We start from the raw sequence: 27014 nt of genomic DNA, 5'->3' as shown, positions 1-27014 counted from the left end.
ATCAGGATGTAAAAGGTAATCCCATCAAGCATTTTAAAACCAGAACTGTTATTATTACCAGTATAGTCTTTGGCAAGGAGCTAAAAGAAAAGCACACAATGTGCTTTGTAGTATCTTTGCAGTTAATAAATTATGACAGATTTATAAAATATCTATAAACTACTTATTAAAAGTTTATAAACCCTTTACAAATCCTTTATAAATTATTTATAAATATAAAAGTGTTACCTTTAAAACTGCTTGGGCTTCCACAATCGTTCCCAAAAGTTCTCCGGTTTTTCCAAAACCTTAATTTCCCGGAATTAGGAGGGCATGACCAAGGAGATAATCCTTCAACCAAGTTTCTTGAAAAACCCAAGGAACCGTGGGAAAGTTTGTGTAATTTTACACAGCCCTAAAACCATACCAACCTAACCCCTGTGTCTGGTCTCTGCCCCCCAGAGCTGGAGGAGTCTCGTCAGAAGTGCCCCCCGTGCTGGTACACTTTTGCCAAGGCGTACCTGATCTGGGACAGGTGCCCGTGGTGGCTGAAGGTAAAGGAGTATGTGAAGATGATTGTGATGGATCCCTTCCTAGACCTGGCAATAACCATCTGTATCGTCCTCAACACCCTCTTCATGGCCCTGGAACACTACCCCATGACCGACGAGTTCAACAATGTGCTCTCTGTTGGCAATCTGGTAAGGATTTCCAGAATTATATGACTTTTACAATTATTAACAACACTTACAATCTATCACACAACGATCACAATATTCACTCAACATGGTAAGGCTATTTTTGTGATTTATTTTTAATTTTTATGAAAGATTCATATAAACAGTAAATAAGTATAGGTATCACATTACATCTGATAAGACGTTTTAAGACAAAAATGTATTATTACAATGAATAAACTACTTACCATCTATCCACAATCACATAACAGTTACGGAAATAGTAATCACATAACCTACAAGACAAAATGGAAACTAGGGTTTGTACAATCACAAAATGGAAACTAGGGTTGTACAATCACACAATGGAAACTAGGGTTGTACAATCACACAATGGAAACTAGGGTTGTACAATCACACAATGGAAACTAGGGTTTGTACAATCACACAATGGAAACTAGGGTTGTACAATCACACAATGGAAACTAGGGTTGTACAATCACACAATGGAAACTAGGGTTGTACAATCACACAATGGAAACTAGGGTTGTACAATCACACAATGGAAACTAGTGGTTGTACAATCACACAATGGAAACTAGGGTTTGTACAATCCCAGAATCAAAAGGGAATAAACAAGGAATACATCTTTAGGACATATCTTTCCCTCAAATTGGCAACACCAGTCTATTCAATCCAGATGAACCTGTCTATTGAATCCAGATCAACACCAGTCTATTCAATCCAGATTAACCTGTCTATTGAATCCAGATCAACACCAGTCTATTGAATCCAGGTCAACACCAGTCTATTCAATCCAGATTAACCTGTCTATTCAATCCAGGTCAACACCAGTCTATTCAATCCAGATGAACCTGTCTATTCAATCCAGATCAACACCAGTCTATTCAATCCAGATCAACACCAGTCTATTGAATCCAGATCAACACCAGTCTTTTCAATCCAGATTAACCTGTCTATTGAATCCAGATCAACACCAGTCTATTCAATCCAGATTAACCTGTCTATTGAATCCAGATCAACACCAGTCTATTGAATCCAGGTCAACACCAGTCTATTCAAGCCAGATTAACCTGTCTATTCAATCCAGGTCAACACCAGTCTATTCAATCCAGATGAACCTGTCTATTCAATCCAGATCAACACCAGTCTATTCAATCCAGATCAACACCAGTCTATTGAATCCAGATCAACACCAGTCTTTTCAATCCAGATTAACCTGTCTATTGAATCCAGATCAACACTAGTCTATTCAATCCAGATCAACACCAGCCTATTCAATCCAGATTAACACCAGTCTATTCAATCCAGATGAACCTGTCTATTGAATCCAGATCAACACCAGTCTATTCAATCCAGATTAACCTGTCTATTGAATCCAGATCAACACCAGTCTATTCAATCCAGATTAACACCAGTCTATTCAATCCAGATGAACCTGTCTATTGAATCCAGATCAACACCAGTCTATTCAAACCAGATTAACCTGTCTATTGAATCCAGATCAACACCAGTCTATTCAATCCAGATCAACACCAGTCTATTCAATCCAGATTAACCTGTCTATTGAATCCAGATCAACACTAGTCTATTCAATCCAGATCAACACCAGCCTATTCAATCCAGATTAACACCAGTCCATTCAATCCAGATGAACCTGTCTATTGAATCCAGATCAACACCAGTCTATTCAATCCAGATTAACCTGTCTATTGAATCCAGATCAACACCAGTCTATTCAATCCAGATTAACCTGTCTATTGAATCCAGGTCAACACCAGTCTATTCAATCCAGATGAACCTGTCTATTGAATCCAGGTCAACACCAGTCTATTCAATCCAGATTAACCTGTCTATTGAATCCAGGTCAACACCAGTCTATTGAATCCAGATCAACACCAGTCTATTGAATCCAGGTCAACACCAGTCTATTCAATCCAGATTAACCTGTCTATTCAATCCAGGTCAACACCAGTCTATTCAATCCAGATGAACCTGTCTATTGAATCCAGATCAACACCAGTCTATTCAATCCAGATTAACACCAGTCTATTCAATCCAGATCAACACCAGCCTATTCAATCCAGATTAACACCAGTCTATTCAACCCAGATGAACCTGTCTATTGAATCCAGATCAACACCAGTCTATTCAATCCAGATTAACCTGTCTATTGAATCCAGATCAACACCAGTCTATTCAATCCAGATTAACCTGTCTATTGAATCCAGATCAACACTAGTCTATTCAATCCAGATCAACACCAGCCTATTCAATCCAGATTAACACCAGTCTATTCAATCCAGATGAACCTGTCTATTGAATCCAGATCAACACCAGTCTATTCAATCCAGATTAACCTGTCTATTGAATCCAGATCAACACCAGTCTATTCAATCCAGATTAACCTGTCTATTGAATCCAGGTCAACACCAGTCTATTCAATCCAGATGAACCTGTCTATTGAATCCAGGTCAACACCAGTCTATTCAATCCAGATTAACCTGTCTATTGAATCCAGGTCAACACCAGTCTATTGAATCCAGATCAACACCAGTCTTTTCAATCCAGATTAACCTGTCTATTGAATCCAGATCAACACCAGTCTATTGAATCCAGATCAACACTAGTCTATTGAATCCAGATCAACACCAGTCTTTTCAATCCAGATTAACCTGTCTATTGAATCCAGATCATCACCAGTCTATTGAATCCAGATCAACACTAGTCTAGTGATGGTTGGGTAATGGTTGTGTGATGGTTGGGTAATGGTTGTGTGATGTGATGTTTGGGTAATGGTTGTGTGATGTGATGTTTGGGTAATGGTTGTGTGATGGTTGGGTAATGGTTGTGTGATGGTTGGGTATTGGTTGTGTGATGTGATGTTTGGGTAATGGTTGTGTAATGTGATGGTTGTGTAATGTGATGGTTGTGTAATGTGATGGCTGTGTGATGGTTGGGTAATGGCTGTGTGATGGTTGGGTAATGGTTGTGTGATGTGATGTTTGGGTAATGGTTGTGTGATGTGATGTTTGGGTAATGGTTGTGTGATGTGATGGTTGGGTAATGGTTGTATGATGTTTGGGTAATGGTTGTGTGATGTGATGTTTGGGTAATGGTTGTGTGATGGTTGGGTAATGGTTGTGTGATGTGATGTTTGGGTAATGGTTGTGTGATGTGATGTTTGGGTAATGGTTGTGTGATGTGATGTTTGGGTAATGGTTGTGTGATGGTTGGGTAATGGTTGTGTGATGGTGATGTTTGGGTAATGGTTGTGTGATGTGATGTTTGGGTAATGGTTGTGTGATGTGATGTTTGGGTAATGGTTGTGTACTGGTTGTGTATTATCTGTGTGCTCTCCCAGGTGTTCACGGTGATCTTCACAGCAGAGATGGTATTCAAGCTGATAGCCATGGATCCATACTTTTACTTCCAGCAGGGCTGGAACATGTTTGACGGCATCATCGTCTGTCTCAGCCTCATGGAGCTGGGCCTGTCCAACGTAGAGGGACTGTCCGTCCTGCGCTCCTTCAGACTGGTAATGTCACTGTCACAAAGACATTTACATTTACATTTACATTTAAGTCATTTAGCAGACGCTCTTATCCAGAGCGACTTACAAATTACAACGTTTCATTTCATTTGATAACATTTTATTTATGTATTTATTTTATTTGTTTGATTGGTTATGATTGGTTTAAATAATTGTATAAATCATTTAACCCAATCAATAAAATAAAATAAAACTGCTACATCGAAATAATTATTCCCTTTTGATGATATGTTTGAGGGTGAGAAACTCCAAGCTTAGTATGCCCCCCCCCCACACACACACACACACACAGTGGCGTAATCTGTTGAGCATTACAATGATTGAGTCACAGTATCAATGAGATTTCGAGGGTGGGGGGACACATTTTAGTGGAATCACTTCAATTACGAGCAATATGAAAAATGGATCTGAGACGTGCCAAACACAAGGACTCTGATCTAGATGTTGAGACGTGCCAAACACCAGGACTCTGATCTAGATGCTGAGACGTGTCAAACACAAGGACTCTGATCTAGATGCTGAGGCGTGTCAAACACAAGGACTCTGATCTAGATGCTGAGACGTGTCAAACACAAGGACTCTGATCTAGATGCTGAGACGTGTCAAACACAAGGACTCTGATCTAGATGCTGAGACGTGTCAAACACAAGGACTCTGATCTGATCTAGATGACTCTTGTTGAGACGTGTCAAACACAAGGACTCTGATCTAGATGTTGAGACGTGTCAAACACAAGGACTCTGATCTAGATGTTGAGACGTGTCAAACACAAGGACTCTGATCTAGATGTTGAGACGTGTCAAACACAAGGACTCTGATCTAGATGTTGAGACGTGTCAAACACAAGGACTCTGATCTAGATGTTGAGACGTGTCAAACACAAGGACTCTGATCTAGATGTTGAGACGTGTCAAACACAAAGACTCTGATCTAGATGCTGAGACGTGTCAAACACCAGGACTCTGATCTAGATGTTGAGACATGTCAAACACAAGGACTCTGATCTAGATGCTGAGACGTGTCAAACACAAGGACTCTGATCTAGATGCTGAGACGTGTCAAACACAAGGACTCTGATCTAGATGTTGAGACGTGTCAAACACAAGGACTCTGATCTAGATGCTGAGACGGGTCAAACACAAGGACTCTGATCTAGATGCTGAGACGTGTCAAACACAAGGACTCTGATCTAGATGCTGAGACGTGTCAAACACAAGGACTCTGATCTAGATGTTGAGACGTGTCAAACACAAGGACTCTGATCTAGATGTTGAGACGTGTCAAACACAAGGACTCTGATCTAGATGCTGAGACGGGTCAAACACAAGGACTCTGATCTAGATGCTGAGACGTGTCAAACACAAGGACTCTGATCTAGATGCTGAGACGTGTCAAACACAAGGACTCTGATCTAGATGCTGAGACGTGTCAAACACAAGGACTCTGATCTAGATGCTGAGACGTGTCAAACACAAGGACTCTGATCTAGATGTTGAGACGTGTCAAACACAAGGACTCTGATCTAGATGCTGAGACGTGTCAAACACAAGGACTCTGATCTAGATGCTGAGACGTGTCAAACACAAGGACTCTGATCTAGATGTTGAGACGTGTCAAACACAAGGACTCTGATCTAGATGTTGAGACGTGTCAAACACAAGGACTCTGATCTAGATGTTGAGACGTGTCAAACACAAGGACTCTGATCTAGATGCTGAGACGTGTCAAACACAAGGACTCTGATCTAGATGTTGAGACGTGTCAAACACAAGGACTCTGATCTAGATGCTGAGACGTGTCAAACACAAGGACTCTGATCTAGATGCTGAGACGTGTCAAACACAAGGACTCTGATCTAGATGCTGAGACGTGTCAAACACAAGGACTCTGATCTAGATGCTGAGACGTGTCAAACACAAGGACTCTGATCTAGATGCTGAGACGTGTCAAACACAAGGACTCTGATCTAGATGCTGAGACGTGTCAAACACAAGGACTCTGATCTAGATGCTGAGACGTGTCAAACACCAGGACTCTGATCTAGATGCTGAGACGTGTCAAACACAAGGACTCTGATCTAGATGCTGAGACGTGTCAAACACAAGAACTCTGATCTAGATGTTGAGACGTGTCAAACACAAGAACTCTGATCTAGATGCTGAGACGTGTCAAACACCAGGACTCTGATCTAGATGCTGAGACGTGTCAAACACAAGGACTCTGATCTAGATGTTGAGACGTGTCAAACACAAGGACTCTGATCTAGATGCTGAGACGTGTCAAACACAAGGACTCTGATCTAGATGCTGAGACACTGTTTACTTGGGTACAAGCCATACTCACACAGCAATCCAATGATAACGTCATGTGCCATTCCTTTACTGCAGGGGACTACGTTGTAGTCCTTTAGTATCCTTTACTACACTGTAGTCCTTTATTCACATAATGTAAAAAATATAATATTTTTAAGCATTATGTAATGTAACATAATTAACATAATTTGATCATTTAATTTTGCTAATTGATTTGTCTCTTTTTTTGTGTGTCGGTCAGTTGCGAGTGTTCAAGCTAGCGAAGTCATGGCCCACCCTGAACACACTGATCAAGATCATCGGTAACTCCGTGGGAGCTCTGGGAAACCTGACCCTGGTACTGGCCATTATCGTCTTCATCTTCGCCGTGGTGGGCATGCAACTGTTCGGCAAGAACTACCAGGACTGCGTTTGTAAGATCTCTAAGGATTGTATGTTACCCCGCTGGCACATGAAGGACTTCTTCCACTCGTTCCTCATCGTGTTCCGGGTGCTGTGTGGCGAGTGGATCGAGACCATGTGGGATTGTATGGAGGTGGCAGGGCAACCTCTCTGCATCCTAGTCTTCATGCTGGTCATGGTCATAGGAAACCTGGTGGTGAGTAGATCCGTTGAGAAACCTGAAATGTAGAGATCAGTTCTAACACAAAGAGTGAAGGTCGGACAAAAGACACACACAAGCTAATAGAACAGGATCGTTATGCATTGGAATGAGTTTAGAGGTTGTTTTTTTAAACAGAAATATCAGCAAGATTGTTGTTTAGCATAAATGATGTGATGGATGTTGTATTATGGATACAATTAGTTGTGCTGTTGCACAACCTTCTGATTGAGAAATGGGATCTGAAAAGGGCATTGATAGAACAGGAGTATTACAATGCACTGGAGAAACGAGAGCTACAGAGTTTTATGGAAACAAACAATAGCAAGACCTGGAACCCACTACCCTGGCGTATTTGTCAAGATGGATGTATCCTTTACTGGGAGCCACAGATTAAGGGGAAGGAGAGTATTACAATGCACTGGGACAGCTAGGGTTTCTGGAAACAAACAATAGCAAGACCTGGTCAGATTTGTCGTTTGGTCCAAATTATGAGATGGATAAGGGTTTCTATTGGGGAGGAGAGAGAAGGAGGGACAGAGGGTTTCTGTAAGGGTTTCTATTGGGGAGGAGAGAGAAGGAGGGACAGAGGGTTTCTGTAATGGTTTCTATTAGGTAGGAGGGACAGAGGGTTTCTGTAAGGGTTTCTATTGGGTAGGAGAGAGAAGGAGGGACAGAGGGTTTCTGTAAGGGTTTCTATTGGGTAGGAGAGAGAAGGAGGGACAGAGGGTTTCTGTAAGGGTTTCTATTGGGTAGGAGGGACAGAGGGTTTCTGTAAGGGTTTCTATTGGGTAGGAGGGACAGAGGGTTTCTGTAAGGGTTTCTATTGGGTAGGAGGGACAGAGGGTTTCTGTAAGGGTTTCTATTGGGTAGGAGGGACAGAGGGTTTCTGTAAGGGTTTCTATTGGGTAAGAGAGAGAAGGAGGGACAGAGGGTTTCTGTAATGGTTTCTATCGGGTAGGAGGGACAGAGGGTTTCTGTAAGGGTTTCTATTGGGTAGGAGAGAGAAGGAGGGACATAGGGTTTCTGTAAGGGTTTGAGGGAGAAGGAGGGACAGAGGGTTTCTGTAAGGGTTTCTATTGGGTAGGAGGGACAGAGGGTTTCTGTAAGGGTTTCTATTGGGTAGGAGGGACAGAGAGTTTCTGTAAGGGTTTCTATTGGGTAGGAGAGACAGAGGGTTTCTGTAAGGGTTTCTATTGGGTAGGAGGGACAGAGGGTTTCTGTAAGGGTTTCTATTGGGTAAGAGAGAGAAGGAGGGACAGAGGGTTTCTGTAATGGTTTCTATTGGGTAGGAGGGACAGAGGGTTTCTGTAAGGGTTTCTATTGGGTAGGAGAGAGAAGGAGGGACAGAGGGTTTCTGTAAGGGTTTCTATTGGGTAGGAGGGAGAAGGAGGGACAGAGGGTTTCTGTAAGGGTTTCTATTGGGTAGGAGGGAGAAGGAGGGACAGAGGGTTTCTGTAAGGGTTTCTATTGGGGAGGAGAGAGAAGGAGGGAGAGGTTTTCCACAAGGGATTATTTAGGAGTCAATAGTATAGACGTACTCTGAGAAAGCTGTGCTTTCAGACCGTGTGAGAGGATTGATCTAGGAAATAACTAAAAATGGTTTGCATTGTCCGTTATGGTCACCGTGTTACGACAATGATTCCATGTACAGTGTCCCTGTGGGCCATCCCAAAACCCAATCATATCTCCGAAAATGGCCGGCTTCGTTGTCATAGTAACCGGCTTGACGTGCAGATTACTATAAGCGAACTTCAAAACAGATTCAGTCTGGACAACATATTTAACCATCTGTTATCCTCTACAAAGTACATACAAACATATATGACATTATCCAACCTCGCGTGTCCAGTGCCAACAAGCATATCCACACTGGAGTGGCGTTTGTAGAATTTATAGCATATATATATATATATATATTATATATATAATATTTATAACGGCAGAACGTCCACTTGAGGCTTAAATGTTTTATCCAGTGGTAATAAATGAGGTATTTTAATGGGTTGAACATGTGTTGATCAGATGAGGTGGCGTTGGAACGTTACAGCACGGCGTGGTAGCTAGCTACAGTACTGTATAATATCCGGGCTCGGCAAGTATTGACAGTTTAGTTTTGTAGTATGAGACAAAAAGCCTTTCGTAATGCAAGGGCACGGAATTGGAACTGTTTATAATAAAAAACGCCAAAACATTTAATCCAAGTAACGGGCTCTGTGTTTGTACACAACTGCTGTCACTTGGCGCCACAGCAACGCAGTTTCGGTTGAGCCACCCAGATGTTGCTTTGTTGTCCATCTGTGTCCTGGAAACTATCATTTAATGAGAAGAGATCAAAACCTTTTTTCTCAGAACTCCAGACAACCAGTGGCTGCTCGGCCGGCCGGCCAGACGGCTAGCAGCATTTCTGTCATTCATTCATCCATGTTCATTTAGCATAGCTTCAGCTTGATGTGCTGCTGGATAGAGTACCTGACAGAGGTTCAGCTTGATGTGCTGCTGGATAGAGTACCTGACAGAGCTTCAGCTTGATGTGCTGCTGGATGGAGTACCTGACAGAGCTTCAGCTTGATGTGCTGCTGGATGGAGTACATGACAGAGCTTCAGCTTGATGTGCTGCTGGATAGAGTACATGACAGAGCTTCAGCTTGATGTGCTGCTGGATAGAGTACATGACAGAGCTTCAGCTTGATGTGCTGCTGGATGGAGTACATTACAGAGCTTCAGCTTGATGTGCTACTGGATGGAGTACATGACAGAGCTTCAGCTTGATGTGCTGCTGGATAGAGTACATGACAGAGCTTCAGCTTGATGTGCTGCTGGATGGAGTACATGACAGAGCTTCAGCTTGATGTGCTGCTGGATAGAGTACATGACAGAGCTTCAGCTTGATGTGCTGCTGGATAGAGTACATGACAGAGCTTCAGCTTGATGTGCTGCTGGATGGAGTACATGACAGAGCTTCAGCTTGATGTGCTGCTGGATGGAGTACATGACAGAGCTTTAAATTAAGTCTTTAAAGGGACAATCCGTATGTTGCTACATTTATTTGTGGATTTATAAATAAAAAAAAATATAAAAAAAATATGCCATTTATCAGACGCTTTTATCCAAAGCGACTTACAGTCATGTGTGCATACATTCTACGTATGGGTGGTCCCGGGGATCGAACCCACTACCCTGGCGTTACAAGCGCCATGCTCTACCAACTGAGCTACAGAAGGACCACCCAATTAAGGATATATACCAATTTATCCTTGAAGAATAGAACTTGTAAATGCTTCAAGAGCTTAGTTCAACTGTCATATCCCATCAGAACTCAACAAATAAACTTGTTTTGCTCCAATGTTTGTAAATAAACGTTGTATAGCCTCATAACATGGTTAGAACTATACATTTAACATCATTGATGATCAGTCTCTGCATCCATATCTCTGTCAATGAAGAGTGGTTACATTTCTCCAGTCCCATACCTCAACTATTTTCCATATCACTGGGGTCATTTTGAAACATAGTATTATTTTTTTTCATTCAACATTTTCTCATGTTTTTTCCCCTTGAGATATTGTTAATTATATTTTCTTTAATTTCATTATTTAATTAAATTAAGATTTTAAAAAAACAAATAAAAAAAACGTCACTTAAAAAAAAACAAATGTTACGAGCGAGTACAACAAGTTGAGTACCATTTTCTGCCGTTAGTGGACTGCAGTAAAATCGGAGGGAACCATTTTGTGTAATCCAGGACACAGGCAGGCTAAATCCAAAGGAGAACGAGTGACCGGCACAGATTCACTGGGTTTTCACACGTTTTCACACAGATTCACTGGGTTTTCACACAGGGTTTTCACACTGGGTTTTCACACAGATTCACTGTGTTTTCACACAGATTCACTGTGTTTTCACACAGACTCACTGGGTTTTCACACAGATTCACTGGGTTTTCACACAGACTCACTGTGTTTTCACACAGACTCACTGGGTTTTCACACAGATTCACTGTGTTTTCACACAGATTCACTGGGTTTTCACACAGATTCACTGGGTTTTCACACAGACTCACTGGGTTTTCACACAGATTCACTGGGTTTTCACACAGACTCACTGGGTTTTCACACAGACTCACTGAGTTTTCACACAGATTCACTGTGTTTTCACACAGACTCACTGGGTTTTCACACAGATTCACTGTGTTTTCACACAGACTCACTGAGTTTCACACAGACTCACTGGGTTTTCACACAGATTCACTGTGTTTCACACAGACTCACTGTGTTTTCACACAGACTCACTGAGTTTTCACACAGATTCACTGTGTTTCACACAGACTCACTGAGTTTTACAGATTCACTGTGTTTACATTTACATTTACATTTAGGTAATTTAGCAGACGCTCTTATCCAGAGCAACTTACAAATTGGTGCATACACCTTATGACAACCAGTGGAACAGCCACTTGCATCTAAATCTTGTTGGGGGGGAAGAAGGGGGGTGAGAAGGATTACTTACCCTTACTTACCCTATCCTAGGTATTCCTTGAAGAGGTGGGGTTTCAGGTGTCTCCGGAAGGTGGTGATTGACTCCGCTGTCCTGGCGTCGTGAGGGAGTTTGTTCCACCATTGGGGGCCAGAGCAGCGAACAGTTTTGACTGGGCTGAGCGGGAACTGTACTTCCTCAGTGGTAGGGAGGCGAGCAGGCCAGAGGTGGATGAACGCAGTGCCCTTGTTTGGGTGTAGGGCCTGATCAGAGCCTGGAGGTACTGAGGTGCCGTTCCCCTCACAGCTCCGTAGGCGAGCACCATGGTCTTGTAGCGGATGCGAGCTTCAACTGGAAGCCAGTGGAGAGAGCGGAGGAGCGGGGTGACGTGAGAGAACTTGGGAAGGTTGAACACCAGACGGGCTGCGGCGTTCTGGATGAGTTGTAGGGGTTTAATGGCACAGGCAGGGAGCCCAGCCAACAGCGAGTTGCAGTAATCAAGACGGGAGATGACAAGTGCCTGGATTAGGACCTGCGCCGCTTCCTGTGTGAGGCAGGGTCGTACTCTGCGGATGTTGTAGAGCATGAACCTACAGGAACGGGACACCGCCTTGATGTTAGTTGAGAACGTCAGGGTGTTGTCCAGGATCACGCCAAGGTTCTTAGCGCTCTGGGAGGAGGACACAATGGAGTTGTCAACCGTGATGGCGAGATCATGGAACGGGCAGTCCTTCCCGGGAGGAAGAGGAGCTCCGTCTTGCTGAGGTTCAGCTTGAGGTGGTGATCCGTCATCCACACTGATATGTCTGCCAGACATGCAGAGATGCGATTCGCCACCTGGTCATCAGAAGGGGAAAGGAGAAGATTAATTGTGTGTCGTCTGCATAGCAATGATAGGAGAGACCATGTGAGGTTATGACAGAGCCAAGTGACTTGGTGTATAGCGAGAATAAGAGAGGGCCTAGAACAGAGCCCTGGGGGACACCAGTGGTGAGAGCGCGTGGTGAGGAGACAGATTCTCGCCACGCCACCTGGTAGGAGCGACCTGTCAGGTAGGACGCAATCAAGCGTGGGCCGCGCCGGAGATGCCCAACTCGGAGAGGGTGGAGAGGAGGATCTGATGGTTCACAGTATCGAAGGCAGCCGATAGGTCTAGAAGGATGAGAGCAGAGGAGAGAGTTAGCTTTAGCAGTGCGGAGCGCCTCCGTGATACAGAGAAGAGCAGTCTCAGTTGAATGACTAGTCTTGAAACCTGACTGATTTGGATCAAGAAGGTCATTCTGTGAGAGATTGCGGTAGAGCTGGCCAAGGACGGCACGCTCAAGAGTTTTGGAGAGAAAAGAGAGAAGGGATACTGGTCTGTAGTTGTTGACATCGGAGGGATCGAGTGTAGGTTTTTTCAGAAGGGGTGCAACTCTCGCTCTCTTGAAGACGGGAGGGACGTAGCCAGCGGTCAGGGATGAGTTGATGAGCGAGGTGAGGTAAGGGAGAAGGTCTCCGGAAATGGTCTGGAGAAGAGAGGAGGGGATAGGGTCAAGCGGGCAGGTTGTTGGGCGGCCGGCCGTCACAAGACGCGAGATTTCATCTGGAGAGAGAGGGGAGAAAGAGGTCAGAGCATAGGGTAGGGCAGTGTGAGCAGAACCAGCGGTGTCGTTTGACTTAGCAAACGAGGATCGGATGTCATCGACCTTCTTTTCAAAATGGTTGACGAAGTCATCTGCAGAGAGGAGGAGGGAGGGGGAGGATTCAGGAGGGAGGAGAAGGTGGCAAAGAGCTTCCTAGGGTTAGAGGCAGATGCTTGGAATTTAGAATGGTAGAAAGTGGCTTTAGCAGCAGAGACAGAGGAGGAAAATGTAGAGAGGAGGGAGTGAAAGGATGCCAGGTCCGCAGGAGGCGAGTTTTCCTCCATTTCCGCTCGGCTGCCCGGAGCCCTGTTTTCACACAGATTCACTGTGTTTTCACACAGATTCACTGGGTTTTCACACAGGGTTTACACACTGGGTTTTCACACAGATTCACTGGGTTTTCACACAGATTCACTGGGTTTTCACACAGACTCACTGGGTTTTCACACAGACTCACTTGGTTTTCACACAGACTCACTGGGTTTTCACACAGACTCACTGGGTTTTCACACAGACTCACTGGGTCTTGGCTCTTGCTTTCGCATGTCATTTCCAAACCACATGCAGTGTCCAAATTTATTGATAAAGATGAACACAAATGACTGTATAAAACAAATACTTCAAATACTGAGCTATTGTATAAAATGTTTGAAAAAAATAAAAAGGAAATTATATTATACTAATACAATTGCTCAGAGAAGGAGATTTAGTTGAAGAAGTAATATGTTTTTTCCTCTCAAAAAGGTGGAATACCTCTCCTTTTCTAAAATGTTTCATGAGATTGGAGAACACATTGGGAACGATCTCAGTTCATTCCTCCATATTTCCAGGTGCTTGATATCTTTTGTCTGTTCTTATGGACTTCCCCACTTCAATTCAAAACACCGGTTTTCAACGGGTTTCAAGACCCAGAGACTGATTTTTTTGTGGTCAATTAACTATTTCTTTGTGGATTTTGACGTGTGCTTGTGGTTATTATCTCGCTGGAAGATCCACTTGCGGTCAAGTTTCAGTCTCCTGGTGAGAGGCAACCAGGTTTTTTGGGCAAAAAGGAAATGGCTTGGTACTGGGTAAAGTTCATGTGGAAGATCAATGGAAGCAGATACCTGATAGCATCGAAGATCCACCATATTTTACAGTAGGTATGGGTTCTTTTCGGGCCTAATGGCTTTTCATTCAGACGTCAAACCCACCACAGGTGGGCCAAAGAACAGCTCGGCCAAAGAACAGCTCGGCCAAAGAACAGCTCGGCCAAAGAACAGCTCGGCCAAAGAACAGCTCGGCCAAAGAACTCTATTTTATAGTTTAAACAGTCTAATGCCCACAATATACAGGATTGACCTACCCGTGATCAGTTCACTGTTTTAAAATCATGTCAGGCTTTAAGAGAGCATAGCTTTAAGAAAGTCAAATCCTGTTGGACACAAGTCAAGCACTTGTTCCGTTGGCCTTTACTTTCCCGACGTCATTTAAAGGCCAACTTCTTAATGAATCCTATCCACATGCTCAGAAACAAATCTGTGATTTTTCAACTATTTGATTAGTTGCTGGTTAAACATACAATCTCCAACAGGACTTTTTTAATTGGCAGATTTTTGCACGAGTGGAGTGCTCGGGTTGCCAGGTGACGTCACCAGGCAGTAAATGAATAGATCAGATAACGAAGAGAGGTTACAAACCTCTCTGCCCCCCCCCCCCCAAAAAATATTGTTTTTAGCTGGCTTTCCCTTCCCCACTCAGACCACTCACAGGTAGTCCTAGCAACATTGTAGCATTAGAATTAGTTGTTTTGTTGTTGCTAAAAGGATGTTTTGGTTCATTTTTTGTCCATTTTAATGGAAAACTATTACAGTAAAGTACTCAATTGTTACCCAGGAATTATTTTGATGTTAAAATAACGTCTGCATTTTTATTTGTTATTTTTTTTGCATTATGGACAACAGTATACGATGTTATGAAGCTAGGTATAAAGGGCGCTATATATGACGAGCTTGACCACCAGATTCCTCCAGCTCTCCTCTGGGCAGTACATGGTCAGACTGACAGAAACCCTCCCTCTCTCTAAACACATGAATCATATGAAGGCTGTGTATCCCGGCTGATCTCTTGGGTTCACAAAGCAACAAATTGCTTAGATGCAAGGAGGTCAAAGAGCACCCATCAACAAGAATCTGCTCAGATCATGTTCATGCCCCCCATCTCAGTGAGCAGATAATCCCACACCAACTGGTTATGTCCCACACACAATGCAGAGGTATCTGGAGCCTAGATGACAAGTAGCTCGAGTGCTCTCTGAGCAGGCAGATTACTGGAGATCAGATGGGATGCTGCTTGGATCCGTATTACGTGTTAAACATGTATGCATTTGAACGGTGGGTTAATCCCCTGTCTATAGGATTTGATTCTGGTGACGAAACCATTGTCTTGGGTCAAAGGGTCTTAAAGAAGGCCTCAGCCTCTGATCTGCTTCTATATAATTTGAACATGATCAAAATACACCAATTTGTCCCATTTTGTGTGGTTCCATTATACTGGTCTCCTTTTCCTCTTCCATCCCAGGTGCTGAACCTGTTCTTGGCCCTGCTGCTCAGCTCGTTCAGCTCAGACAACCTGTCAGCTCCCGACGAAGACGGAGAGATGAACAACATCCAGATCGCCGTCGCCCGCATCCACACGGGGTTCGCCTGGCTGATGAGGAACGTCACCGACTTATTCAACGGAAACCTGAAGAAGAGACGTCTCATGACTAAAGACGTTCAGATTTCTGTGAAGCTGACACCCGTAGCGAATCACGTGGAGAGTAACGGTGGGGTGGGGGTCGGGGTGGTAGGGGTGATCGGACGCTACGGAGAGAAGGTCCCGGACGACGACAGCTACATGACCAACCCCAACCTGACCATCAGTGTGCCCATCGCTCCAGGGGAGTCGGACGTGGAGTTCCCTGAGGAAGGAGAGGTGGAGGAGGAGACGGAGTCGTCAGAGGACGAGGACAACAAAGCGGTAAACCTTTTTGCACAAATTATACATCACACTAATAAGGAAGTGTTTTTATTCTAAAATAAAGTTTTTTTAAATTCCAAAGTAATGTTTTTTTTTTCTAAAGTAAAGGTTTTTTTATTCTAAAGTAAAGTTTTTTTTTATTTTAAAGTAAAGGTTTTTTTTCTAAAGTAAAGTTTTTTTTATTCTAAAGTAAAGGTTTTTTAAAATTCCAAAGTAAGGTTTTTTTTTTCTAAAGTAAAGGTTTTTTTTATTCTAAAGTAAAGGTTTTTTTTATTTTAAAGTAAAGGTTTTTTTCTAAAGTAAAGTTTTTTTTCTAAAGTAAAGTTTTTTTTATTCTAAAGTAAAGGTTTTTTTTTATTCTAAAGTAAAGGTTTTTTTTATTCTAAAGTAAAGTTTTTTTTATTCTAAAGTAAAGGTTTTTTTTATTCTAAAGTAAAGGTTTTATTCTAAAGTAAAGGTTTTTTTATTCTAAAGTAAAGGTTTTTTTTATTCTAAAGTAAAAAAAAAATATTCTAAAGTAAAGTTTTTTTTAATTCTAAAGTAAAGTTTTTTTTAAATTCTAAAGTAAAGGTTTTTTTTCTAAAGTAAAGGGTTTTTTTGTGCATTCAAAAGCACAAAATGTGTACATTTTGTTTGACATTTTTTCTCACTAAATAGACAGTGGGGTTCGAAATTATTGACACCCTTGATGAAGAGGAGCAATAACGACAGTGTAAAATAAATAATTAAAATACTGTCCTATAGAGGAAATTATATTATTTTATGCTAATACAATTGCTTGGAGAAATATATATCTTTAAACAATTGACACCCCTAAAGATTCTTATACATAAAGGAGTCAAACGTTTAGCTTGTGACTCTACAAACTTGTTGGATGCATTTGCTGTTTGCTTTGGTTGTGTTTCATATTATTTTATGCCCAACAGAAATTAATGATAAATAATGTATTGTGTCATTTTGGAATCACTTTCATTGTCAATAAGACATAGAATACGTTTCTAAACACTTCGACATTCATGTGGCTGCTACCAGGAATACAGATCATCCGGAATGAATTGTAAATAATGACGACTGAGAAACTTACAGAGGGTCAAAGATCCCCCCCAAGACATGCTAATCTCTACATCAAGTTTGGGACTGGATGCATTTTACAGTTCGTTTTGGTTGTGTTTCAGGCTATTTTGACATGCTAACCTCCCCTGTTATTGGTAATGGTGAGAGGTTAGCATGTCAAAATAATCTGAAACGCAACCAAAACTAACTGCAAAATGCATCCAGTCCCAAGCTTGATGTAGAGATTAGCATGCTAGGAATATTGCATACTTCTTTAGAACTATCAATCATTTTGACCCCTACCTTGTTTTTTTCTGGGAAAAAAACGATTACTTGTTAAACAAAATGTCTTTCTCTGAACAATTGTATTATTGCTCATCTTCATCAAGGCTGTCAGTCATATCTGACCCCACTGTGTGTATAACTATACTAACTTGAACTTGGTCATAGGACTTTTATGGTGAAACACACAATCCCGAGCATCCCCAGTCCCGAGCCTCCCCAGTCCCGAGCCTCCCCAGTCCCGAGCGTCCCCAGTCCCGAGCCTCCCCAGTCCCGAGCGTCCCCAGTCCCGAAGCGTCCCCAGTCCCGAGCCTCCACAGTCCCGAGCCTCCCCAGTCCCCAGCCTCCCCAGTCCCCAGCCTCCCCAGTCCCCAGCCTCCCCAGTCCCGAGCATCCCCAATCCCGAGCCTCCGCAGTCCCGGGAGCGTCCCCAGTCCCGAGCCTCCGCAGTCCCGAGCCTCCCCAGTCCCGAGCGTCCCCAGTCCCGAGCCTCCCCAGTCCCGAGCATCCCCAGTCCCGAGCCTCCCCAGTCCCGAGCCTCCCCAGTCCCGAGCCTCCCCAGTCCCGAGCCTCCCCAGTCCCGAGCCTCCCCAGTCCCGAGCCTCCCCAGTCCCGAGCCTCCGCAGTCCTGAGCCTCCCCAGTCCCGAGCCTCCCCAGTCCCGAGCCTCCCCAGTCCCGAGCCTCCCCAGTCCCGAGCGTCCCCAGTCCCGAGCCTCCCCAGTCCCGAGCGTCCCCAGTCCCGAGCCTCCCCAGTCCCGAGCCTCCCCAGTCCCGAGCCTCCCCAGTCCCGAGCGTCTCCAGTCCCGAGCCTCCCCAGTCCCGAGCCTCCCCAGTCCCGAGCCTCCCCAGTCCCGAGCCTCCCCAGTCCCGAGCCTCCCCAGTCCCGAGCCTCCCCAGTCCCGAGCCTCCCCAGTCCCGAGCCTCCCCAGTCCCGAGCGTCTCCAGTCCCGAGCCTCCCCAGTCCCGAGCGTCTCCAGTCCCGAGCCTCCCCAGTCCCAAGCCTCCCCAGTCCCGAGCCTCCCCAGTCCCGAGCCTCCCCAGTCCCGAGCCTCCCCAGTCCTGAGCCTCCCCAGTCCCGAGCCTCCCCAGTCCCGAGCCTCCCCAGTCCCGAGCCTCCCCAGTCCAGAGCCTCCCCAGTCTCGAGCCTCCCCAGTCCTAAACCTCGCCAGTCCCGAGTCCCACTAGTAAATCTCAGATACACTTACACATCAGTGCCATGGTGTAGTGTACCAGATTGGCAGCTGCTCATGTCACTCAAAAGTGAGCGTGAAGCCAGGGATCAATGAGCTGCAGAGGGCGGGTCATATGGTAGATTGCAGGAAGTGGGTAGTACTGTAGAATAGATGGATGCGGAGCAGAGAATGGCGGCATTCCGGATATATAATCCGGTAAATCTGTGAGCCAGGCATACAAGGTGATCCCTGGAGACAGGACACAGATTTAGTTACATAATCGCTACGCAACGCTATACACCAATATGGTTGGGCTGTATTCAATTGTTCATACCGTTTCTGTACCAATGTTTTCTGTACCAAAACATTTTTGGCAAAAGGGATCTTGATCCAGGAGGGCATTGACTGTCTCTAGTCTGGGTACCAGTCTGTTTAGCTGACATTCCGCTTCTTGCCACTACGTCATTGCCAAAGATACTGGCCTTTCGGGCAATCTCAACGTTCAATGTGCAGCTGGATTTACGGAGGAGTTGCTCGTTTGGTGGTTGGAAATAGCAGGAATGCATGTGGAGCCTTGTTAATAGAATTAGAAGGATGAAGTCAAAAACAAACATTTTAGCCGTTAGCTAAGGCAAGGTGTTGTATCGTTAGGTTTCAAATCAAAGCAAAGAAGTTTTGTGGTTTGGAATTGCAGTGTGTATTTAGGTTGAGACTTTAGACATGAGCAACTTTTGACAGACTGGTTTCATCTGGACAAAAAAAAGGTTGCTTGGCAACCAGATTTATTTATTTGATTTAACTAGGCAAGTCAGTTAAGAACAAATTCTTGTTTACAATGATGGCCTACCCCGGACAACGCTGGGCCAATTGTGCATCGCCCTATGGGACTCCCAATCACAGCCGGATGTGGTGCAGTCTGGATTCAAACCAGGGACTGCAGTGACGCCTCTAGCACTGAGATGCAGTGTCTTAAACCACTGCGCTACTCGGGAGCCCCAGAGACCAATGTGTTCTGTGGAGAAGAAAAAGAGATAAGTGTTCCAATATTTGGATATTCATTGGACGTTAGCTGTGAAGGTTATCGAATCAGGATCAACCCCTCTGTTCTTCTTGAGACTCGTTAATGATGGAATGTTCATATTTTAAAGATAGCAGAAAGGCCAGTCAATGTTAGCTAAAGAAACCGGCACTCAGGATTGAATGTCTCTGCTGTAACCAGGAAGCTTAATCTTGACATCTAGCCACTGAGCTAGCAAGTTAACAAACCAAATGCTGGAGCCCTGAGCTGGTTATAATTAATTTTACAAATCTTATATTTCTTATAGTTATATTTAACTTATAATGCTCCTCTGTGTTTTTTTTAAAACAGTATTGAAAATCATACCATTGGTATTGGTAAATATCCCGGTATATGGTATAAACGGTTAAAGCCCAAGCCTACACACACCATCTCAAAGTACCGTAGGAAATCTTTCTTTTCAGGTTTGGGTTTTTCCTCATTTTCTTGTCAAATCAAATCAAATTTGATTGGTCACGTACATGTGTCTAGGAGATGTTATTCCGGGTGTAGCGAAATGCTTGTGTTTCTAGCTCCGACAGTGTAGTAATATCTAACCATTTCACAACATATACACAAAATACATGTAAGTCTAAGTAAGGAATGAATTAAGAATATATACATATATATATATATATATATATATATATATATATATATATATATATATATATACAGAGCAGCATTGGACTACGATACAATGGCATAGTATAGAATATAGTATTTACATATGAGATGGGTGATACAATATTTACACACAACTAAAGTGACTAAGATACTGTTGAATAGTGTAGAGTACAGTTTATACATATGAGATGAGTAATGCAAGATACGCAGACATTATTAAAGTGGCCTGTGATTTCTAATCTATGTCTGTAGGCAGCAGCCTCTGATGAGCTGGAGATGCCTGTTGTAACAGTCAGTGGTGTGGTATAGAATACAACACAGTATATACATATGAAATGGGTGATGTAATGTGTAAACACAATTTAAAAGGGACTAAGATACAGTAGAATAGTGTGGAGTGCAGTTTATACATATGAGATAAGTAGTGCAAGATACAGAAACATTATTAAAGTGGCTAGTGATCCATTCCTGAATGTGGCCAGTGATTCTTAATCTATGTCTATAGGCAGCAGCCTCTGATGTGCTAGTGATGGCTGTTTCGCAGTCTGATGGCCTTGAGATAAAAATCTGTTTTTCAGTCTCTCGGTCCCGGCTTTGATGCACCTGTACTGACCTTGCCTTTTGGATGGATGATAGCAGGGGCGAACAGGCAGTGGCTCGGGTGGTTGATGTCCTTGATGATTATTTTGGCCTTCCTATGGCATCGGGTGCTGTAGGTGTCCAGGAGGGCGGGAAGTTTGCCCCCGGTGATTCGTTGTGCAGACCGCACCACCTTCCGGAGAGCTTTGCGGTTGTGGGCGGTGCAGTTGCCATACCAGGCGGTGATACAGCCCGACAGGATCGCTCTCAATTGTGCATTTGTAAAAATAAATTGTGAGGGTTTTAGGTGCTAAGCCAAATTCTTTAGCCCCCTGACGTCCAAAGACCAGAGGGTGAATAGTGAGAAAGAAAAGCATGTGTGTGTGTGTGCTAGAAATGGATTGTAGCTGAATGATGAGACACAAGTTGAATGATGATAAAAATCTGATGGAACTAGAGTATTTTCACTCTCTACACTGGCAGACTCTATCATGGAGATAGACATTATCGGCAAGTGAATAATGTAGAAACTAGTGGAATGCTGCTTTGAAAAAACCCCGTCTGTATCTGGTCTCTGTGGGTTGTGTTGCGAGTTGATACTAGTTGGCGTTCACAGACAGACAGACAGACAGACAGACAGACAGACAGACAGACAGACAGACAGACAGACAGACAGACAGACAGACAGTCTGCCAGGGCCTTCAGATGTGATTGAGCCTGAAAACATCTTCTCAGAAAGCACAGCGCTGGGCTGCAAAGAAAACGGTCTCACATTAAATTACTGAAAGTGGCTTTTTGCTTCTCTTAGATTGAATTATATTAGGTAATTAACACAATGTCACCTACTACAGTGTGTATTTCCCTCGGCATTAAGCCTTAAGCCCCTCATTGAGTCAATCGTGTCTGTCTCTCTGCCTGTCTGTCCCTCTCTCTCTCTATCTCTTTCGCTCTCTATATCTCTCGTCCTTTCCCTCTCTCTCTCTTTATCTTTCGCTCTCTCGCTCTCTTTCTCTCCCTCATCCCTCTCTTCCTTTAAATCCCTGATGCAGGGTTGGCAGGCAGCATCAGTCTGCAGTGGGGCAGATGTTAAATTGTAGAGCTATAGAACTGTAGTGGTAGTGCTGCTCAGGCCCTGCAGATTAAATAGTCAGAGTGGACAGAGCAGAGCGGGGTTGGCACGGCAGGGTGGGGCGGGGGGAGCTGGGCATGGTGCGGTGGGGTAGGCTGGATGCCAGAGCGGGGTGGGCAGGGGTGGTTGCCGTGGAGGCCGGGTAGCAGTCTGGCCTTCTCCTCGTGCCCTCTTTCCCTGGCGTGCCCTGCTCCCTGCCCTCTCCTCTTCAGAATTAGAGGCTTCTTGGCAAAATGGAAATTAGAAGAAAAAAAAGCCATCTAGCAGCCTATCTGGCATCTAGCAGCCTATCTGGCATCTAGCAGATAATCTGGCATCTAGCAGTTTATCTGGCATCTAACAGCCTGTCTGGCATCTAGCAGTTTATCTGGCAGCTTATCTGGCATCTTATCTGGCATCTAGCAGTTTATCTGGCAGTTTATCTGACATCAGCACTTTATCTGACATCAGCAGTTTATCTGACATCAGCAGCTTATCTGGCATCCTATCTTGCATCTAGCAGTTTATCTGGCAGTTTATCTGACATCAGCAGCTTATCTGGCATCTTATCTGGCATCTAGCAGTTTATCTGGCAGTTTATCTGACATCAGCAGTTTATCTGACATCAGTAGTTTATCTGACATCAGCAGTTATCTGACATCAGTAGTTTATCTGACATCAGCAGCTTATCTGACATCAGTAGTTTATCTGACATCAGCAGCTTATCTGGCATCTAGCAGTTTATCTGGCAGTTTATCTGACATCAGCAGTTATCTGACATCAGCAGTTTATCTGGCAGTTTATCTGACATCAGCAGTTTATCTGACATCAGCAGTTTATCTGACATCAGCAGTTTATGTGGCAGTTTATCTGACATCAGCAGTTTATGTGGCAGTTTATCTGACATCAGCAGTTTATGTGGCAGTTTATCTGACATCAGCAGTTATCTGACATCAGCAGTTATCTGACATCAGTAGTTTATCTGGCAGTTTATCTGACATCAGCAGTTATCTGACATCAGCAGTTATCTGACTTCAGCAGTTTATCTGACATCAGCAGTTTATCTGACATCAGCAGTTATCTGACATCAGCAGTTTATCTGACATCAGCAGTTTATCTGACATCAGTAGTTATCTGACATCAGCAGTTATCTGACATCAGCAGTTATCTGACATCAGCAGTTATCTGACATCAGTAGTTATCTGACATCAGTAGTTTATCTGACATCAGCAGTTATCTGACATCAGTAGTTATCTGACATCAGTAGTTTATCTGACATCAGCAGTTTATCTGACATCAGCAGTTATCTGACATCAGCAGTTATCTGACATCAGCAGTTATCTGACATCAGCAGTTTATCTGACATCAGTAGTTTATCTGACATCAGTAGTTATCTGACATCAGTAGTTATCTGACATCAGTAGTTATCTGACATCAGTAGTTTATCTGACATCAGTAGTTATCTGACATCAGTAGTTATCTGACATCAGTAGTTATCTGACATCAGTAGTTATCTGACATCAGTAGTTATCTGACATCAGTAGTTTATCTGACATCAGTAGTTTATCTGACATCAGTAGTTTATCTGACATCAGTAGTTATCTGACATCAGTAGTTATCTGACATGAGTAGTTATCTGACTTCAGCAGTTTATCTGACATCAGCAGTTTATCTGACATCAGCAGTTTATCTGACATCAGTAGTTTATCTGACATCAGTAGTTATCTGACATCAGTAGTTATCTGACATCAGTAGTTATCTGACATCAGTAGTTTATCTGACATCAGTAGTTATCTGACATCAGTAGTTATCTGACATCAGTAGTTATCTGACATCAGCAGTTATCTGACTTCAGCAGTTTATCTGACATCAGCAGTTTATCTGACATCAGCAGTTTATCTGACATCAGCAGTTTATCTGACATCAGTAGTTTATCTGACATCAGTAGTTATCTGACATCAGTAGTTATCTGACATCAGCAGTTTATCTGACATCAGTAGTTTATCTGACATCAGTAGTTATCTGACATCAGTAGTTTATCTGACATCAGTAGTTATCTGACATCAGTAGTTATCTGACATCAGTAGTTATCTGACATCAGTAGTTTATCTGACATCAGTAGTTATCTGACATCAGTAGTTTATCTGACATCAGTAGTTTATCTGACATCAGTAGTTTATCTGACATCAGTAGTTTATCTGACATCAGTAGTTATCTGACATCAGTAGTTTATCTGACATCAGTAGTTTATCTGACATCAGTAGTTATCTGACATCAGTAGTTATCTGACATCAGTAGTTTATCTGACATCAGTAGTTATCTGACATCAGTAGTTTATCTGACATCAGTAGTTTATCTGACTTCAGCAGTTATCTGACATCAGCAGTTATCTGACATCAGTAGTTTATCTGACATCAGTAGTTTATCTGACATCAGTAGTTTATCTGACATCAGTAGTTATCTGACATCAGTAGTTATCTGACATCAGTAGTTTATTAGCAGTGCACTCTGTAGTAAAAAAAGGATGTGCTTCACACGTGAAGGACTTTAAAACACACCAAAAAATGACCAGCAGTTTGATTTTAAGCAGCATGTCTGTAGTTAGAAACAAATGGTTTTATTTTTATATATATATATATTTATGTGTGTGTGTGTGTGTGTGTGTGTGTGTGTGTGTGTGTGTGTGTGTGTGTGTGTGTGTGTGTGTGTGTGTGTGTGTGTGTGTGTGTGCGTGCGCGCGCACTGATGTTGGTGAAGTGATCATCTCTGATCCTTTACTATTGACCATAGTATAACACTGATTCTATCTAAATGCTGCCAGAGCAGATTCTCTCTGTTCCTCTTTCAGCCCTAAGAATGATACCGACAATAATCCTGTGTCTCCAGTTCTCACACACACACACATGCACACACACACACACACACGCGCACACACACACACACACACACACACACACACACACACACACACACACACACACACACACACACACACACACACACACACACACACACACACACACACACACACACACATTCTTTAATGCTGGATTACACTTGCGTTTTATTGGATTGCAGCAGCACCTCTGTCTCAATAATCCCAGTAACGCGTGTGAAATATGTTTCCATTACTACACAGTGAAATCTCATCAAACCTGGACTAAGACTTCCTGGTGATAGGAAGGCAGAGGTCACGGCACAACCTGAACTCTGAACCCTTACTGTAGCATTAGATTACAGCACAGCCTGAACTCTGAACCCTTACTGTAGCATTAGATTACAGCACAGCCTGAACTCTGAACCCTTACTGTAGCATTAGATTACAGCACAGCCTGAACTCTGAACCCTTACTGTAGCATTAGATTACAGCACAGCCTGAACTCTGAACCCTTACTGTAGCATTAGATTACAGCACAGCCTGAACTCTGAACCCTTAATGTAGCATTAGATTACAGCACAGCCTGAACTCTGAACCCTTAATGTAGCATTAGATTACAGCAAAGCCTGAACTCTGAACCCTTAATGTAGCATTAGATTACAGCACAGCCTGAACTCTGAACCCTTACTGTAGCATTAGATTACAGCACAGCCTGAACTCTGAACCCTTAATCTAGCATTAGATTACAGCACAGCCTGAACTCTGAACCCTTAATGTAGCATTAGATTACAGCAAAGCCTGAACTCTGAACCCTTACTGTAGCATTAGATTACAGCCCAGCCTGAACTCTGAACCCTTACTGTAGCATTAGATTACAGCCCAGCACAGCCTGAACTCTGAACCCTTACTGTAGCATTACATTACAGCACAGCACAGCCTGAACTCTGAACCCTTACTGTAGCATTAGATTACAGCACAGCCTGAACTCTGAACCCTTACTGTAGCATTAGATTACAGCCCAGCACAGCCTGAACTCTGAACCCTAATTTTCAAATACTTCCAGCGTTTATTTTAGCCCTGTCTGGAGTGCCAGATGGGCGGGGTTTGACATTTTGGGACTATTATGTTTGTCTATTAAGCCAATCAAACTCAATCAAGCCCAGATAAAGCATTTGGAATGATACTTGAACCTAGGTCTGGATGACAGATCGAAGACATAGAATTACGCCGTTCAGGAAGTCAACTCTGACCATTTAACGGTTGAAATGTATGTGTCGACTCAATGATTGATGTGTGCACTTTATGTCACAGAAATGTCACAGATTAATGTTATTAATACATCGTTCAAACAGGCCTATGTGAATGGGCTGTTTTATAAACAGTACTCACTAATGCAGTCAAGAGATTGGGTGTGTTTGCGTTTCTTAGTGTGCCGAGAAGTATCTTGAGTCTGATGAATATGTCTTTCTATGGGGATGGACAAACAGGAATGAATATGGTGTGACGTGACTTCCTGGTGTGACTTCCTTGTTGCAGGAAAAAGTGAGCCTATCAGAAGGCAGCACGGTGGACTTGCGGAAGCCAGGGGAGGAAGAGGATGACTTTTCTGAGACGGCTGACGATGTTATGGAGCCAGATGAATGTTTCCCTGAATGTACGTAGCTACTGTATGCAAGATCCTCATGATTAGCTGTCTGTCTGTCTGTCTGTCTGTCTGTCTGTCTGTCTGTCTGTCTGTCTGTCTGTCTGTCTGTCTGTCTGTCTGTCTGTGATTTATTAAAGTATATCTGTTTCTCTCTGCCTCAGTCTGTGTTGCAGCACCCAAGCAAAAATATATTTTTAAAGACATTTAATCTTTTAAAGTATCAAATATATTTGTATATGACACATGCTTGGTAAACAACAGGTGTACAGTTGTGGACAAAAGTTTTGAGAATTACACAAATATTAATTTTCACAAAGTCTGCTGCCACAGTTTGTATGATGGCAATTTGCATATATTCCAGAATGTTA

General features: G+C 43.2%; 1 protein-coding gene across 1 annotated transcript in view; it reads left to right on the top strand.

The window, feature by feature from the left end:
* LOC118371447 (sodium channel protein type 4 subunit alpha-like) overlaps nucleotides 1-27014 on the top strand; it is a 120724-nt gene that overhangs the window by 69557 nt on the left and 24153 nt on the right. The window contains exons 13-17 of the mRNA XM_052477394.1: nucleotides 442-680; nucleotides 4042-4215; nucleotides 6784-7140; nucleotides 15804-16244; nucleotides 26538-26655. Of these exons, the coding sequence (XP_052333354.1) occupies nucleotides 442-680; nucleotides 4042-4215; nucleotides 6784-7140; nucleotides 15804-16244; nucleotides 26538-26655 (1329 nt within the window). The remainder of the gene's footprint in view (nucleotides 1-441; nucleotides 681-4041; nucleotides 4216-6783; nucleotides 7141-15803; nucleotides 16245-26537; nucleotides 26656-27014) is intronic.

This window comes from Oncorhynchus keta, chromosome 23 (genome assembly GCF_023373465.1).
Source record: "Oncorhynchus keta strain PuntledgeMale-10-30-2019 chromosome 23, Oket_V2, whole genome shotgun sequence".
NCBI classification, from domain to species: Eukaryota; Metazoa; Chordata; class Actinopteri; order Salmoniformes; family Salmonidae; genus Oncorhynchus; species Oncorhynchus keta.
This window is presented reverse-complemented; position numbering and strand designations above follow the sequence as displayed.